At 40.5% G+C, this 17,256-nt stretch overlaps 1 protein-coding gene across 1 annotated transcript in view; it reads right to left on the minus strand.

Annotated features, from left to right (window-relative positions):
* Positions 1-17,256, minus strand: part of LOC122554298 (mucin-3A-like) — a 61,315-nt gene that overhangs the window by 6,440 nt on the left and 37,619 nt on the right. The window contains exons 2-4 of the mRNA XM_043699096.1: positions 12,324-12,863; positions 10,974-11,273; positions 4,858-5,021 (exon numbers count right to left, since the gene is read on the minus strand). Coding sequence (XP_043555031.1) covers positions 4,858-5,021; positions 10,974-11,273; positions 12,324-12,863 — 1,004 coding nt within the window. The remainder of the gene's footprint in view (positions 1-4,857; positions 5,022-10,973; positions 11,274-12,323; positions 12,864-17,256) is intronic.

Below are 17,256 nucleotides of genomic sequence, written 5' to 3' on the forward strand. Positions count from 1 at the left end.
CTTCATTGGGAAGAGTCAAACCTTACAAAGCTGAGACGTCAGCTGGCAGAAGTACATGATCAGGAGGAGAAAAGCAAAAGCAAGGTTTTACAGGCAGTGGAGACCTGGCTCCATAAAAAGAGGGAAAAAACAGTCACTGCCAATCTAGATCCTCCTACCTGGTTAGCCAGAAGCACACAAAGCAAGAAAATTGAGCAAAGAAAAACGAAGAGAGCTTATGACCGTGCTAAATTGCCCATAGTGTTAGGGGCAGGGGTAAATGTAGGGAAATGGGTCTGGGTGGGTTGCGCTTCGGCAGGTCGGTGTGGACTTGTTGGGCCAAAGGGTCTGTTTCCACACTAAGTAATCTAGTCTAATCTAATGACAATCTTAAAAATAAAAGTAATACTTAAGATTCAAGGAGTATTGAAAAAATGGGGTGAAATTTACAAAAAAAAGCAGTGAGTGTATGTAAAATAATGGCCAGTAAAATTAACAAAAATCCAAAGATGTTCTGTGAGTACATTAAGAGTAAGAGAATGATTAAGGCTACAGGAAATGGAGACTTGTGCATTAATACAGGGTTCTAAATGAGTATTTTGCCTGTCCTCAGAAATGAAAGGAATGATGCAGACATTCCAATGCCAGTGTGAAATATTAAATAACATAAGCACGAGAAGGGAAGTATCTCCTTTGAAGGTAGATAATCACTTGGACTGAAGGAATTGTTCACCTATGCTGTTAAAAGGAAGCAAGGGAGGAAATAGCAGGAGTTCTCAGGATCATTTTCCAATTCTTATCAGATACTAAAGTGAGGTAACACAGGATTGGAGGTCTGTGAACATTGTCTGTTACTACTGCCTGTAAGAATGTAACAGTCGTTTGGTTGAGTGATTAGAAAAGTAGCAAATGGAATTCAATCTGGAGAAGCACAAGGTTATGCATCTGGCAAGTGCAAATAAAGCAAGAAAATACATAATTGACAGGAGGACAAAGAGTGCGGTAGAGGAAGTGAGAGACCTTGGAACAGATATCCAAAGGTCCATAAAAAGTGCAGGACAGAGACAGTGGTAAAAGGCTTCCTTCATTCAGGGAGGAATTAAATACAAAAGCAGGGATGCAATGCTGGGTAGATATAATACTCTGACTAGATGCTATCTTTGTGTACAGATCCAGTCACCACATTATAAGGAGAACCTAATTGCTCTGGAGAGAGTAGAAAAGATTAGCAACAATGTGGCAAGGTCTTAAAAATTGCAACCACAAGGAAATGGATGGATAAGCTAGATTGTTTTCCACAGATCAGAGAAGGAAGAGAAGTGACTTAAAAATCAGAGGTGTATCAAATAATTAGGGACTTGGATAAACTGGACAGGGAGGACTTAATTCTCTTCTCCACTGGAGGAACTGAGAGGACACAGATTTAAAAGGTAAATGGCAGAAGTATTAAAGGGGGCATGAGAAAAACATTTTCAAACAATGGTGAGTGTTTAGGTATCTCTATCCAGTTTGGTGGTTGAGGTGGAAGTTCCCAAATTATTTGAGGAGGAATGGATAGAGCAGGGACAGGAATGGTTTTTCAGGTTCCAGGATTTAGATGTTTCAGTAAGAACAGAGAAGATGGTAAAAGAGGGGGAGGTGTGGCATTGTTGGTCAAGGACAGAATTGCAGTTGCAGAAAGGATGTTTGAGGACTCCTCAATTGAGGTAGTATGGACTGAGGTTAGAAACAGGAAAGGAGAGGTCACCCTTTAGGGAGTTTTCTATAGGCCTCCAAATAGTTCCAGAGATGAAGAGGAAAGGATATCAAAGATGATTCTCGATAGAAGTAAGTGAGAGACAGGGCAGTTGTCATGGGAGACTTCAACTTTCCAAATATTCACTGGGAACACTATAGTACGAGTACTATAGATAGGTCAGTTTTTGTCCAGTGTGTGCAGGAGGGCTTCCTGACACAGTATATAGACAGGAGAAAGTGAGGACTGCAGATGCTGGAGATCAGAGCTGAAAATGTGTTGCTGGAAAAGCGCAGCAGGTCAGGCAGCAGCCAAGGAACAGGAGAATCGACGTTTCGGGCATAAGCCCTTCTTCAGGAAGGATGTAGACAGTATGTAGACAGGCCAACAAGGCGCAAAGCCACTTTAGGTTTGGTACTGGGTAATGAGCCCAGCCAGGTGTTAGACTTAGAAAAGGTAGGTGAGCACTTTGGTGATAGCGATCACAATTCTGTTATATTTACTTTAGTGATAGAAAGGGATAGGTGTATACCACTGGGCAAGAATTACAGCTGGGGGAAAGGCAATTATGATGCGAGTAGGCAAGATTTAGGAAGTGTCCTAGATAAGTATGTATCTGTCAGGCAGGGAGGAAGCTGTAGAGCGCGGGAGCCGTGGTTTATGAAGGAAGTGGAATCTCTGGTCAAGAGGAAGAAAAAGGCTTATGTTAGAATGAGATGTGAAGGCTCAGTTAGGGTGCTTGAGGGTTACAAGGTAGTCAGGAAAGACCTAAAAGAGAGAACACAGAAGAGCCAGGAGGAGACATGAGAAGTTGTTGGCGGATAGGATCAGGGTAAACCCCAAGGCTTTCTATAGGTATTTAAGAAATAAAAGAATGACGAGAGTAAGATTAGGGCCAATCAAGGATAGTAGTGGGAAGTTGTGTGTGGAGTCAGACGAGATAGGGGAAGCACAAAATGAATATTTTTCGACAGTATTCACTCTAGAAAATGATAATATTGTCGAGGAGAATACGGAGAATACCTAGGCTACTAGACTAGGTGGGATTGAGGTTCACAAGGAAGAGATATTAGAAATCCTGCAGAGTGTGAAAATAGATAAGTCCCCTGGGCCGGATGGGATTTATCCTAGGATCCTCTGGGAAGCCAGGGAGGAGATTGCTGAGCCTTTGACATTGATTTTTAAATCGTCATTGTCTACAGGAATAGTGCCAGAAGACTGGAGGATAGCAAATGTGGTTCCCCTGTTCAAGAAGGGGAGTAGAGACAACCCTGGTAATTATAGACCAGTGAGCCTTACTTCAGTTGTTGGTGAAGTGTTGGAAAAAGTTATAAGAGATAGGATTTATAATCATCTAGAAAGGACTAATTTGATGATGGATAGTCAGCACAGTTTTGTGAAGGGTAGGTCGTGCCTCACAAACCTTATTGAGTTCTTTGAGAAGGTGACCAAACAGGTAAAACAGATGAGAGTAAACTGGTTGATGTGGTGTATATGGATTTCAGCAAGGTGTTCGATAAGGTTCCCCAGAGTAGGCTGTACAAAATGCAGAGGAATGGGATTGTGGGAGATATAGCATTTTGGAACGGTAATTGGCTTGCTGAAAGACGACAGAGGGTGGTGTTTGATGGAAATGTTCATCCTGGAGTCCAGTTACTAGTGGTGTACCACAAGGGTCGGTGTAAGGTCCACTGCTATTCGTCATTTTTAGAAGCCACCTGGGATGAGGGGGTAGAAGGGTGGGTGAGTAAATTTGCAGATGACACTAAAGTCGGTGGAGTTGTGGATAGTGACGAAGGATGTTGTCGGCGACAGAGAGACATAGATAAGCTGCAGAGCTGGGCTGAGAGATGGCAAATGGAGTTTAATGCAGACAAGTGTGAGGTGATTCACTTTGGTCAGAGAAACCGGAATTCAAAGTACTGGGCTAATGGTAAGATTCTTGGTAGTGTAGATGAGCAGAGAGATCTCGGTGTCCAGGTACACAGATCCTTGAAAGTTGCCATCCAGGTTGACAGGGTTGTTAAGAAGGCATACAGTGTTTCAGCTTTTATTAATAAAGGGATCGAGTTCCGGAACCATGAGGTTATGCTACAGCTGTACAAAACTCTGGTATGGCCGCACTTGGAGTATTGTGTACAGTTCTGGTCACCACATTATAAGAAGGATGTGGAAGTTTTGGAAAGGGTGCAGGGGAGATTTACTAGGATGTTGCCTGGTATGGAGGGAAGATCTTACGAGGAAAGGCTGAGGGATTTGAGGCTGTTTTCATTAGAGAGGAAGAAGGTTGGGAGGTGACTTAATAGAAACATATAAGATAATCAGAGGGTAAGATGGGTGGACAGGGAGCGCCTTTTTCCAAGAATGTTGATGGCGAGCACGAGGGGGCATAGCTTTAAATTGAGGGGTGATAGATATAGGATAGATGTCAGAGGTAGTTTCTTTACTCAGAGTAGTATGGGTATGGAATGCTTTGCCTACAACGGTAGTAGATTTGTCAACTTTAAGTGCATTTAAGTCGTCATTGGACAAGCATATGGATTTACATGGAATAGTGTAGGTTAGATGGGCTTCAGATTGGTGTGACAGGTCAGTGCAACATCGAGGGCCGAAGGGCCTATACTGCGCTGTAATGTTCTATGTTCTGAGAATCTGGAGCTGCCCCTGAAGCACTAATCTGGAAAGCTATGGACCCGATGCTAGAGCTGGGATTGGAGTAAGTAGCTAGCTGGCACAGACATAATGGGCTCAATGGCATCTGCGTTGTAACTTTCTCCGGTTCTCAAGTGTGATTTTCAGGTTTGCTCATATAAAAAAAAAATCAATCATTTTGGGTAATCAGAAAATAATTCATTCCCAACACAAATGGAACCAGCTTCAAAATAGTCTAATCAAATGATCGATACAGTGCCACACAAACCATTTCAACTATACTGGCATGGAATTACAACAATAAGCACTACAAAAAGGAGTGAAAACTAGCAAAATAGTATTATAAACATACAAGACGCCCAACAGAAAAGAACTCTTTAGGGAATTTAAAAACCATAATTAAAAAGGTTTTGTCATCTTAAAAATAAAGCTGAGAAAACAGAAAATAGGAGTTAAAATAACAGGACAATATCTTTCAAACTTATTCCTACCATTGGGAGCTCATGAAGACGCCGGAATTCTGGTTGGTTGTTTCGCTGACGGTACTTCAGAAACCCAAGTATTGAAACAATTCCAATAATTATAAAGAAAACTGTGGTGAGTCCTATAACAAGAGGGTCCATTCTGGTTCCATTTGGATTAGAAACCGGCCTCCCTGTTCAAGAAGGAAGTATACTTTTATTAGTACAGTCTGTCAAGTTTTCATCCACATCCCACTTCAAGTTATTCAGTCATAAATGTATTGTAACAAACATCCCCGCGAGTGCGTTTTGAGAAGATTTGTAGCTCAGGTTGAGGTTCTGGATGTAAGTTTGCTCGCTGAGCTGGGAAGTTTGTTTTCAGATGTTTCATCACCATACTAGTAATATCTTCAGTGAGTCTCCGAATGAAACACTGGTGGCGTATCCTGCTATGTTTGAGTTTCCTAGGGTTGGTATCATTTCCTGTTCTTTTTCTCAGGGGGTGGTAAATGGGATCCAAGTCAATGTGTTTGTTGGTAGAGTTCTGGTGGAATGCCATGCTTCTAGGAATTCTCATGCATGTAGAGTTCTGGTGGAATGCCATGCTTCTAGGAATTCTCATGCATGTCTCTTTTTGGCTTGTCCTCGGATGGATGTGTTGTCCCAGTTGAAGTGGTCTCCTTCCTTATCCATATGTAAGGATACTAGTGAGAGCAGGTCGTGTCATTTTGTGGCTAGTTGATGTTCATGTATCTTGGTGGCTAGTTTTCTGCCTGTTTGTCCAATGTAGTGTTTGTTACAGTTCTTTTATGGAGTCTGTTGTGGGCATCGTTAATCATTTCTGTAAACATTGTGCTTCTGTTTTACTCTGCTATTCTTTTGGCCCTTAAACGTTGCTCACGACAGACTCTTTAAAAGAACTGTAACAAACACTACATTGCACAAACAGGCAGAAAACTAGCCACCAGGATACATGAATATCAACTTGCCTCAAAACAACATGACCCACTCTCACTAATATCCTTACATACGGATAAGAATGGTCACCACTTCAACTGGGACAACACAGCCATCCCAGGACACGTCAGAGACGCACAAGAGAATTCCTAGAAGCATGGCATTCCAACCGGAACTTTATCAACAAGCACACGGACTTGGATCCCATTTACCACACCCTAAGAAAAAGAATGGGAAATGACATTACCTCCCTGAGGAAACATAAACATAAATAGAAAGCAGGATACACCACCAGTGCTTCATTCGGAGGCTCAAAGAAGATGTTACCTAGTATGGTGACGTAACGTCTGAAAATGAACCTTCCAGCTCAGCGAGCTAACCTACATCCAAAACATTCCCACTTTCTTGACACATTTAACTGAATTACCAATGATTTGAAAGCTCAAAGAACATTCTAGAGGTTCTCTCCTTTTTGGAAGGCATTTTCACAGTTATCTGTGCAATCCTCCAAACTAACTTCATTTTAGCAAATGACAACTTCAAACATTTGAAAGGGTTATTATTCTCAAAACCTCAATTAAATAAAGAAATGAGATCACAGAACAATCTCGGTTATCCGAACATCAATTATCCAAACAACATCTCAAGGACCTGTAAATGCTTCCTTGGTTTACGAACAGATCAGTTACTGAACAAAATACTCCTTGCCTGTCTTGTTCAGATAATCGAGGTTGTTCTGTACGTGGAATGTAATTACAGAAGTTGGTCTATTGGCCTAAAAAGCCCATGTTGGTGTCTGCACTCCATACATTTGGAATAGGACCATCCAGGCTATTGCGCCATTCAATACAATTATGGTTGATCTAGAACAAAGAACAAAGAAAATTTACAGCCCAGGAACAGGCCCTTTGGCCCTCTAAGCCTGAGCCAATTCAAAACCACTCTCTAAACCTAATCGCCCAATTCTTAAGCATCTATATCACTCTGCTCCCCACCTACTCAGGCATCTGTCCAGACGCATCTAAAATGAATCTACCATGCCTGCCTCTACCACCTCTGCTGGCAACATGTTCCAAGCACCTACCACCCTCTGTGTGAAGTACTTTCTGCATGTATCCCCCTTAAAACTTTTCACCTCTCACCTTGAAAGTGTGACCTCATGTTATTGAATCCTTCACCTGGGAAAAAGCTTATTTCTATCCACACTATCGATACCCTTCATGATTTTGTAGACCTCAATCAGGTTCTCCCACAATCTCCATTTTTTTTTAAATGAAAACAATCCTTATCTACTCAACCACCCTTCTTGGCTAGCACCTTCCATACCAGGCAACATCCTCATAAACCTTCTCTGCACCCTCTCCAAAACATCCACATCCTTTTGATAATGTGGCGACCAGAACTATAAACATTATTCTAAATGCGGCCAAACCAAATGTCTTGTACAATTTTAACATGACCTGCCCGTTCTTATACTCAGTCTGATGAAGGCAAGCACACCATATGCCTTCTTGACCACTCTATCCACCTGTGCAGCCACCTTCAGGGTACAATGAACCTGAATTCCCAGATCGCTCTGCTCATCAACTTTTCCCAAGGCTCTTCCATTTACTGTATAGTTCACTCTAGAATTAGACTTGCCTAAATGCATCACCTCACATTTGCCTGGATTGAACTCGATCTGCCACTTTTCCACCCAACTCTCCAGTCTATCTATATTCTCCTGTATTCTTTGACAGTCCCCTATGCTTTCTGCTACTCCACCAATCTCCGTGTCACCTGCAAACTTGCTGATCATACCAACAGTGCCCTCTTCCAGATCATTTATGTATATCACAAACAACAGTGGCCCCAGCACTGATCCCTGTGGAACACCACTGATCACCTTTCTCCATTTTGAGAAACTCCCTTCAACTACTACTGTCTCCTGTTGCTCAACCATTCTTTATCCACCTAGCTAGAACACCCTGCACACCATGTGACTTCACTTTCTCCATTAGTTTACTATGGGGAACCTTATCAAAACGCCTTACTAAAGTCCATGTATATGACATCTATAGCCCTTCCTTCACCTATCAACTTGGTCACTTCCTCAAAAGAACTCTTAAGTTGGTGACGCATGATCTCCTCTGCACAAAACCATGTTGCCTATCTCTGATAAGCAACATGATATCTTTTCCAAATATAAATAGATTTAATCCCTCAGTACTTTTTCCAGCAACTTTCCTACCACCGACATCAGGCTCACTGGTCTGTAGTTACCTGGAATATCCCTACTACCCTTCTTGAACAGGGGGACAACATGAGCAACCCTCCAGTCCTCTGGCACCTCACCTGTATTTAAGGATGCTACAAAGGTATCTGTCAGGGCCCCAGCTGTTTCCTCTCTTGCCTCCCTTAATCTGGGATCGATCCCATCCAGACCTGGGGATTTGTCCACCTTGGATATCCTTTAGCCTACCCAACACATCCACCCTCCTTATGTCAATGGGATCTAGAGTAAACAAACTTCTATCTCTAATGTCAACATTTATCATGTCCCTCTCCTCAGTGCACACTGATGCAATGTAATCATTCAGAATCTCACCCATTCTCTCAGCTTCGACACACAACCTTCCTTCCTTATTCTTTAGTGGACCAACTCTTTCTCTAGTTACCCTCTTGCTTCTCATATGAAAAAAAGACCTTGGGATTCTCCTTAATTCTGCTCGCTAAAGTTATTTCATGACCCCTTTTAGCCCATTTGATTCCAAGCGGGAATCACTTAGCAGAGATCTATGAGTGGTCTTAAAACATTTCTCCCACCTGTTCACCTTAACCTTCAACACATTTGCTGATTGAAAATCTAACTCTGCCTTCAACTCCACTTCTCTGTAGGCAAGAGAAATTCAGAATGTTTAACAAGAAATTTTCTACACTCTTGCACACCCCTTCAAATTTCCTTCTCCCTCCCCAAAGTTGACTATGGCACCTCCTCCCTGCCACCCTTTGGCTACCTCTGGCCAATTCCCTTACCTTGGGTCCAAAAGGTGGAGCCCTGGACTTTGGCAAAAGTCACCTCCCAATCCTGGTGCCATACCCCAAAAAAAAAGGTGGCGGTCAGTGTCACACCTCCCCACTGGCTCTTAACCCCTTCCAGCTCCCAGACCCCATCTCCCTTAATGCTAGAACTAATATCTTGTCTGCTCGTTACTCTGCCAAATGCACGCTGTTTCTGTCAAATGCACATAAGGTTATAGTGAATCTATCAGCAGCAAACATGGGACAGAAACAGCTTGTAGTTGGAGGAGTGTCTCACCAACATTTCATTCCATTCTGTTTAACATTGACCAGTGCAGCATGAAAACAGGCCCTTCAGCCCAGCATGTCTATGCCAACCACGATGTCATTCTAAATTAATCCCCATCTGCCTGTACATGGTTCGTATCGATCTATTCCCTGCCTGTCAGTGTCTGTTTAAGCACCTCTTAAACACTGCTATCGTCTCTGCTTCTACCACATCCCCTGTCAGTGCATTCCAGCCTCCGTGTACAAATCTCCTTACTCAATCCTTTAAATTTGGAACTCTAGAACCTCCTCCCTAGAGAAGCAATGAATGCTAAATCAACTGAAATTTAGGATAGGAAACAATACATTTTTGTTTGGTAAATGTATTTTTTTAAAAATCAGGGAGAAATGCAAAGAGAAGAAGTGAGATACTTATCCTTCATAAAGTGGGAGAAACAGGCTTTAGGGACTGTTTGGAATTTTCCATCAGGGCTGGGCTAAAATTCCTTAGATGTTGAGGAACCAGAGGATGCTCTCCTGTGATCTATCACTAGGTGATGTGAAATAGGTCACAAAGTTTACCTGATTACCGAAAGCCTTCGGTCTCCTTCAAAAGTCAGTAAGTTCTAACAAACAACTACAATGAATTTAGATTCCAAACGCAGTAATTTATGAAACAATGAAAAAGAACAGAATTTATTTGGCCTAAACTCCTGCTTTTAATTCATACTTTGCTTCTGGATCATTTCAAAACTGTGGATTCCACAATTCTCACTCGACCTATCCCACATCCATTAAATGGAAAAGAATAATCTCTGAAGTACAGGTTGCTTAACCCTTTCCTAAACGGAAGATTTTAAATGGAAGAGGGCGGCCTATCTCAAGATGAGACGTGAAGGTGGTTGCTTAACCCTTTCCTAAACAATATATTTCTTGTAGATATATTCAGTTTTTTCAGGATTCATTTATGAAACCTTATAATCAATAATTTCACTTGCAACGTAAACTTAATATTTACTGTACATTTGTTTTGTGTTCTGAATTAATGTCAAGCAAGCTTTCAGTATATGTAAAGTTAATTAACTTTCAAGTATTTCTGTAGCCATGGTGATTTCTTTTTAAACAGCTTTTGACATCTTGCTTTAGATGTAAAAGGTTTGTGTGCATCATTGATGGATTTTTACTTACCTTAGAATGTTTTGAGACCCTGCAAAGTAATTAATTGGGTCTCAAGGCTTGTTAGAGTTTTCCAGAATTTTTAAACAAAAAGTAAACTTTCATAGCTTAGAGAGTGTCACTTAGTTTCAGTTTTACTGAGTTTTGTTCCTGGGAATAGGATAGCTGCAAAGACCAGTGGTCTGCAAAGGGAAAAGTATTGAAAATTAGTTCATCTTATATTGAAGAGTTAGTGTTTTCCCCAGATCAGAAGTGTTGGGATAAAACCCTGAAAATGTTACTTAAAGCCAAGCAGGTTGATGTTCACATGTATAATAGCTCCAGGAAAACGCAACCTGCGGTTTCAGTCTACACGTTAAAGTCACACATGATTCAAACCTACGGAGGTGCTAGAGTCTGAGACACTGGTGCACTAACAATTTTGGGTAATATTTTTGATCTGATTTATTCAGTAATAACATCAGCTGAGATCACAACATGCTAGATTGTATAGTGACCCAAAGCAAAGATGCATACAACTACCCAGATTATCCTTGTCGATAACCACATTTTTATAAACCATAAGAAATAATCAGCAAAATTCAGAAACATGACAAAACAGACATTACATTGAATATACAATGCAAATGAGCAATTAAGCAGAACCTCTTGTTTTTTTTTCTGGTGTTTAGACTCTATGTGAGTCTCCTCACTGGAGATAAATATGCTGCAAAAAAAAAAATTAAATTAAAAAAAAAATCACTCACCATTCACCATCTCTTTGGTATTGGCCAAATTCCCCTCGATATGCTGCACAGAAAATGAAGTGGTTGCTATGTTGATTGTGGTGCCTCTTCGAGCAGTTGCTCTCACAGTTGTGGCAGTGGTGGTCGAGATGGTGGTGGTGGTGGTGGGGCTTGTGTGACTGGTGGACAGGCGCATGATGACAGTGGATGGCATTACAGAGCCACTGGTTGTCATGGAAGTTAACCTGGTCTTGGAAGTTGGTTGCATTGGTAGAGTTGTAGACACTGGGGATTGTTCAGTTGGAAAGCTACTGGTTGCATCTAAAAATGAACGAGATGCTCACTGAGATGAATGTTATTTAGCAATAACCAAAGACATTGTAAATGCAAAAGGGAGCAATTTGGGAAGAGTTGTTCTTCCTTTAAGTACACGCACAGAAGGCAACAGGAAAGCACCATGTAGTTTTCCCCCTAATTTCCCTCACATTTAATTACAAAGTGGGAGGCTCCTACTTGGAATTGAGCAGAGAAGCACAATCTTGAGGAATGAGCAGAGGATCCATCCTTAGACAGACCAATACTATATCAAATATTTAATGTGACAGCATGGCAGAGTTTTGGAAATCCAAAGTAATACTTTATAGCACATTCACTGCACCATTTCCTAAGAATGTTCTTCAAAACTATCTCAACACTAGGGGATACATTAAGACGACAGGAGAGAGAGAGAGATTTAAAAGACGACATGAAAGGCAAATGTTTTACACGGAGGGTGGTTAGAATATGGAATGAACTTCCTGAGGAAGTGGTGGATGTGGGTACAATTACAAATGTTCAAAAGACATTTGGATAAGAACATGAATAGGAAATGTTTGGTGGGATATGGGCCAGGAGCAAACAAGTGGGACTAGTTTAACTTTGGATTATGTTCAGCAGGGTCTGACTCTGACTATATAAAACATAGGAGAAAGTGAGGACTGAAAATGCTGGAGATCAGAGTCAAGAGTGTGGTGCTGGAAAAGCACAGCATATCCGGCAGCATCCGAGGAGCAGAAGAATAGACGGTTCGGACTAGAGCCCTTCATCAGGAACGAAAGCCTCATTCCTGATGAAGGGCTTTAGCCCAAACCGTCGATTCTCCTGCCGGATATACTGTGCTTTTCCAGCATTATATAAAACACAGTCAAAGTTTATAAGTGGAATTTTTATTATCGAATAACAATGTTTTCACATCTACAATGTTAATTCAAATTCTAGCTAAAAGGATAAAGAAGTGTAGACTCAAAAAGAACCCACTGCAATGCCGGCAGCTTCCTGCATAGAATTAAGTTTTAAAGAACTACAACGAACAAGAGAAAACAGAAGTTTTACCTTTTGATTCCTTCTGTCCAGCAGATGTAGAAGACATACCAGTTGATTTAACTGTGAGCATGGAGTCTTTGTAAGTTGAAGACACTTTCACAGAGGTCTCTGTTTGCTTTGGGATTGCTGTAATTTTGACAGTAGAGCTCACTTCATTTGACTCTGTTACAACGGAGCTAACGCTGGGACTCACAAATTTTGGAATGGGACTACTGTTATTTACAGACCTTTGCAGGTCACTGCTTGTATCATTATTAGCCAATCCACTCTTTTGGGTTAGGTTGCTGATATTTGGTGCAGTAGTTAGCATACTGACAGTTGACTTCTCTAATGAATTGTTAAAGCTAGTTTCACTTGTCAGGCTTGGTGTCATAGAAGTAAAAGCCATGGTACTTCCAATGTCTGCTTGAGGGACAGTGTCATTGATAGTATTGGCTGTTGATGCTGTAGAGTTATTAATTCCCATTACAGTTGAATTCAAATTGAATACAGGTGTATCACTGGGCATTGCAGTTATTGAATCACCTGGGCTTGTTGGATGATGATTTCCTGAATTGAAAAAAGAAAATAGAACAAAGTTCTCAAATGGGAAGGATTGATGGGTCATACAATGGCCAGTTTTTCTAGACATATGCATCAAATTTCTGTGGCACACATTTCAATTACATGAAGGACTATTTGATTTTACAGAGTTGAGAATCCAACCATATCCCAAGATCAAAAATACATAGACAAGCGGACAAGCAGAACAGTTGCCAAAAAAAAAAAACTGGTTTGAGAGAACAGACCAACCTCAACACTCTTCCATCAATGTTATACAAGTTTAATCAGTAAAAAGGGCTTCCCAATGCAAATTTCACATCATTGCTTCATCTCATCTGGCTGAAGTGCTGGGATACCTAACTGTATATCTAAGGGAATGGTCACCAAAATAATTTACCTTCTATACCGGGATGTTCTTCACATCAGTTTAGTCCAGTTGAAGACTACTGATCAAGTACTTACTAAGCCAAACTCATGACTACTTCAACAACAACAGAAGAAAAAAGGTGTAATAAAGGATCAATGGACAATAATCAAATCTCATCCCCTGCGATCAACCAATTGCTGACCAAGTCTTTGTAGTAACATGTTGAACTGGCAACACAGCAGTATGTTTTAAACAAAAACAAGTGATTTTAATTTTTTTGTACTGAGGGAAGTGCTTGGCTGCAGAATTAGAACCCAAACTTGACCAAATTAATTTTCACCTGGGCAATGTTAATCTAGTTCCCAGGCAATTTCAAATTTAAATGGCCAATAGTTTATATAACATTTCAAATCTGAACACATGCAAGGTGGACCTCCATTTGGATATCAGCATGACTTGGCACAATGTACCTTGTGAAGGGTCAGTTAGTTCAGTTAGCTGCATGATGCCAATTCCTGCACCGGCTGAGGTGATCATAAAAAGACTCTACTTCTCAACCTCACCCTTCACCAGAGGTATGGTGACCCTCAAGTTAAACCATCACCAGTCAGTCATCGCTGTCTATTGAGAGCGGCAGCCTTATGGTCCAGTAGGATTATGGTGATTTTACTTTTATTGTGGTCACAGCAGTGTTAAATTTTTGGGACTAACATTTTCTGTTTCTTCCTAAAAAATGTTGATAAATTTATAACAGGACTTTTTCTGTTCAGAGATGCACAATCTAGCCCATAAATCTCAAAAAAAAGGAAAAATAGTGACATTTACCCTTGATTAAATAAAAACATCTACCCAGCCAAAGTAAACTTAAATCAATACAATACAATGCAGGAACAGGCCCTTTGGCCCACCAAGCCTGTGCAAATTCCCAATCCTTTAGATCCACTACTTATCACGTAGTGTCGTTTCTATCCCCCCCCATTCGTGTGTCTATCAAGCCTTAAAACATTGCCTGTGGAGGTGGTGGAAGCAAGCACATCAGAGTTGTGTTCCAGACACCCACCATCCTCAGTATAAAACATTTTCTCCACACTTCTCTTAACTTACCCCAAGCTTACCTTGAACATGTGCCCTCTTGTAGTTAACCTTTCCACCCTGGGAAAAGGCATCGGACTATCTCTCAATTTTATATATCTCTATCAGGTCATCCCTCAATCTCAGCCCTTCCAGTGAAAAGAATTGACTTTATCCAACCACTCATGACTAAAACCCTCCAGACCAGGCAAACCTTCTTTGCACCTTCTCCAAAGCATCCATATCCTTCCAGCAGTGTGGTGAGCAGAACTACACACAAAATTCCAAAATGTGGTCTAATTAAAGTTTTGATGCCTCAGCCAACAAAGGCATGCACGCTGTATGCCTTCTTGACCACCTTATCTACTGTGCTGTCACTTTTAGAGATCTGTGGACCTATACGTACATGCTCCCAAGGGTACTGCCATTTATTGTATAATTCACACCTGAATTTGATCTGCTAAAATGCATCACCTCGCTATTGTCCAGCTTAAGCTTCATCTGCTATTTCTCTGCCCAAATCTACAATCTACATCCCAATATATCGTTTGACAACCCTCCTCACTAGCTGTAACTCTGGCAATTTTGGGGTCATCCGCAAAACTTGTTAATTGGACCACCTATATTTTTCTCCAGATCATTTATGTCTTACAAAAAGGTTCCAGCACGGATTCCTGTGGAACACCACTGGTTACTAATCTCCAATCTGAAAAGCCCTTCCACCACTATTGCCTTCTATAATGAAGCCAGTTTTGTTTCAGTCTAGCCAGCTCACTCCAGATCTCCTGAGAGTCCACCTTCTCTCCCAGCCTGCCACGGGGTACCTTGTCAAATGCCTTACGAAAGTTCATGTAGACAATATCCACAGCCCTTTCCTCAATCATTCTTCAAATCTATGGATGTAACTGCGATTGTGAAATATGTAATTTATCAGCCATTCTTGGCTGCCTTAGAACAGCTGAACATGGCTATGGCATTTCTGCCCAAAACCTGGGACTTTGTTGTCTAAACAGGAAAAGTTTTAATTTACCACTACCAAGCACATATGAAATAATATGGTTCAGGGAGAGTAACAAATGAGGTACTATAATGGGCAGGAAATCATTGAGGATTACATGTTCTGAGTAATAACACTTCAAATAACTTCTGTAATCTTTGCTGGCTTATTTTCCAAACAAATTTCATACTTAACCGCCAACTATGAAATTATAAGAAGGAAAAAGAATACAGCATTTAAAATTAAAATACATGAATAGTTTGTACAGACCTTACATGTGTAAAACAAAATGCATCATATATTTTACTTTTAAGCCATAAATAAATCTAGCCACCTGTGGAATACATTCAATGTTTTGCCATTAACTACTTCCTGTGGTAATGAATTCCGCAGGCTTACTACTCTTTGGGTGAAGAAATATTTCCCATCTCCATCCTAAATGGTCTACCTGGAATCCTCAGACTATGGCCCCTGGTCCTGGACACACCCACCATCGGGAACATCCTCTCTGCATCTATCCTGTCTACTCCAAGTCTCTACGAGATCCCTTCTCATTTGTCTGAACTCCAGCAAAAACGTAGTTCCTCAAACGTCAGTATTGCTTTCCCCTGAAAATCAGCCTGGTAAACCTTTGCTGCGATCCCTTGAGAGCAAAAATATTCTTCCTCAGAAAAGGAGACTAAAACTGCACACAATATCCGAGGTGTGGCCTAGCATGACATCTGTAGTCAAGAAAATGGTAGAATCCATTATAAAAATGGATATTATTTTTAGACAAAGATTGGACAGATTGAACATTGATCTATAAAAACAGGAATCACAATTGACAGACTTGTTGTGAGTTTTTGGAGAATGTTACTTTGTTACACACAAAAAGAGCATGTATACATTATATGCTTATATCCTCAAAAACCCTCGAGCTAGTAAAACATTCTTTTCCCTTAAAAAGCTTTAAATTCATGTTCTGAATGAGCACCAAGAAGAACTTCATTGAACCAAGCTGCTCGGATTGTTTTTAAATTTGAACCATCTCATAAAACCTCTGCTTCGAGAATGACCATGTATAACCAGAATGAGAATAATCTATGAAAACCAGTTGGAATTCTGCCCAAAGTTAGACAAAACAAATATGGATCACTACATTAGATTTGTACGTCAGCACCTCTCCACTGATAGTTATTTTAAAAAAAAACACAAGAACAAAAAAAAATGTAGATCTCGATAAATGATTGTACAAAGTAGAAATCCCTTCTGCCCCAATTATGATGTTCAAAGTATTTAAGCTAACCCTTCGTGACATCAAAAAAATGTAAAGAGAATACATTCCCCTCCCCTCCCCCCTAATCATCACAAGAAAAACTGAAATTGTACACATGCCAAATAAGACACTAAGTAACAGTTTCAGTTTCAAGGTTGCAAAACTCTGCAAACAGCTCAAGTTTGTGCTTTAGAGATTGGGAAATTCATCTGGGCCCTTCAGATAATAACTCACATCCATTTGTTCATTACATGGCTTATTTGTCTTTCAGTTGTCAGCAGAAAACAACCTAGCAATTATACAAGTTACATGAAGCAATTTGCCTTTGTGTTCTGTATCCAAATCTTTCATCACCTTTTCACCCAGCAGGTAACGAACTGTTGGCTGTGTTTAATTATGAATAGCAAATAGTTCACAATTCATTACAGTGTAGTACTTCAATATAGTACTTTAAACCAGGTAGGCAATACTTGAATAATTTATAAAGCATCACAAATTGCTCAAATGAGGTATCCCATATTTAAATCAATTTCATGGAAGCAAAACACAAGGAAGCTTAATTGGTTATGAACTAATTGGTTAAATTATAATTTACTGTATTACACTGTACAATGGAAATTTACAACTAAGTGGCTGCATTACTGCAAGAGTGGCTGTTATGCGGCATAGCTATTTTCAATGTTTGACACAATATTTATCATATGCA

Source organism: Chiloscyllium plagiosum, chromosome 11 (genome assembly GCF_004010195.1).
Source record: "Chiloscyllium plagiosum isolate BGI_BamShark_2017 chromosome 11, ASM401019v2, whole genome shotgun sequence".
Lineage (NCBI taxonomy): Eukaryota > Metazoa > Chordata > Chondrichthyes > Orectolobiformes > Hemiscylliidae > Chiloscyllium > Chiloscyllium plagiosum.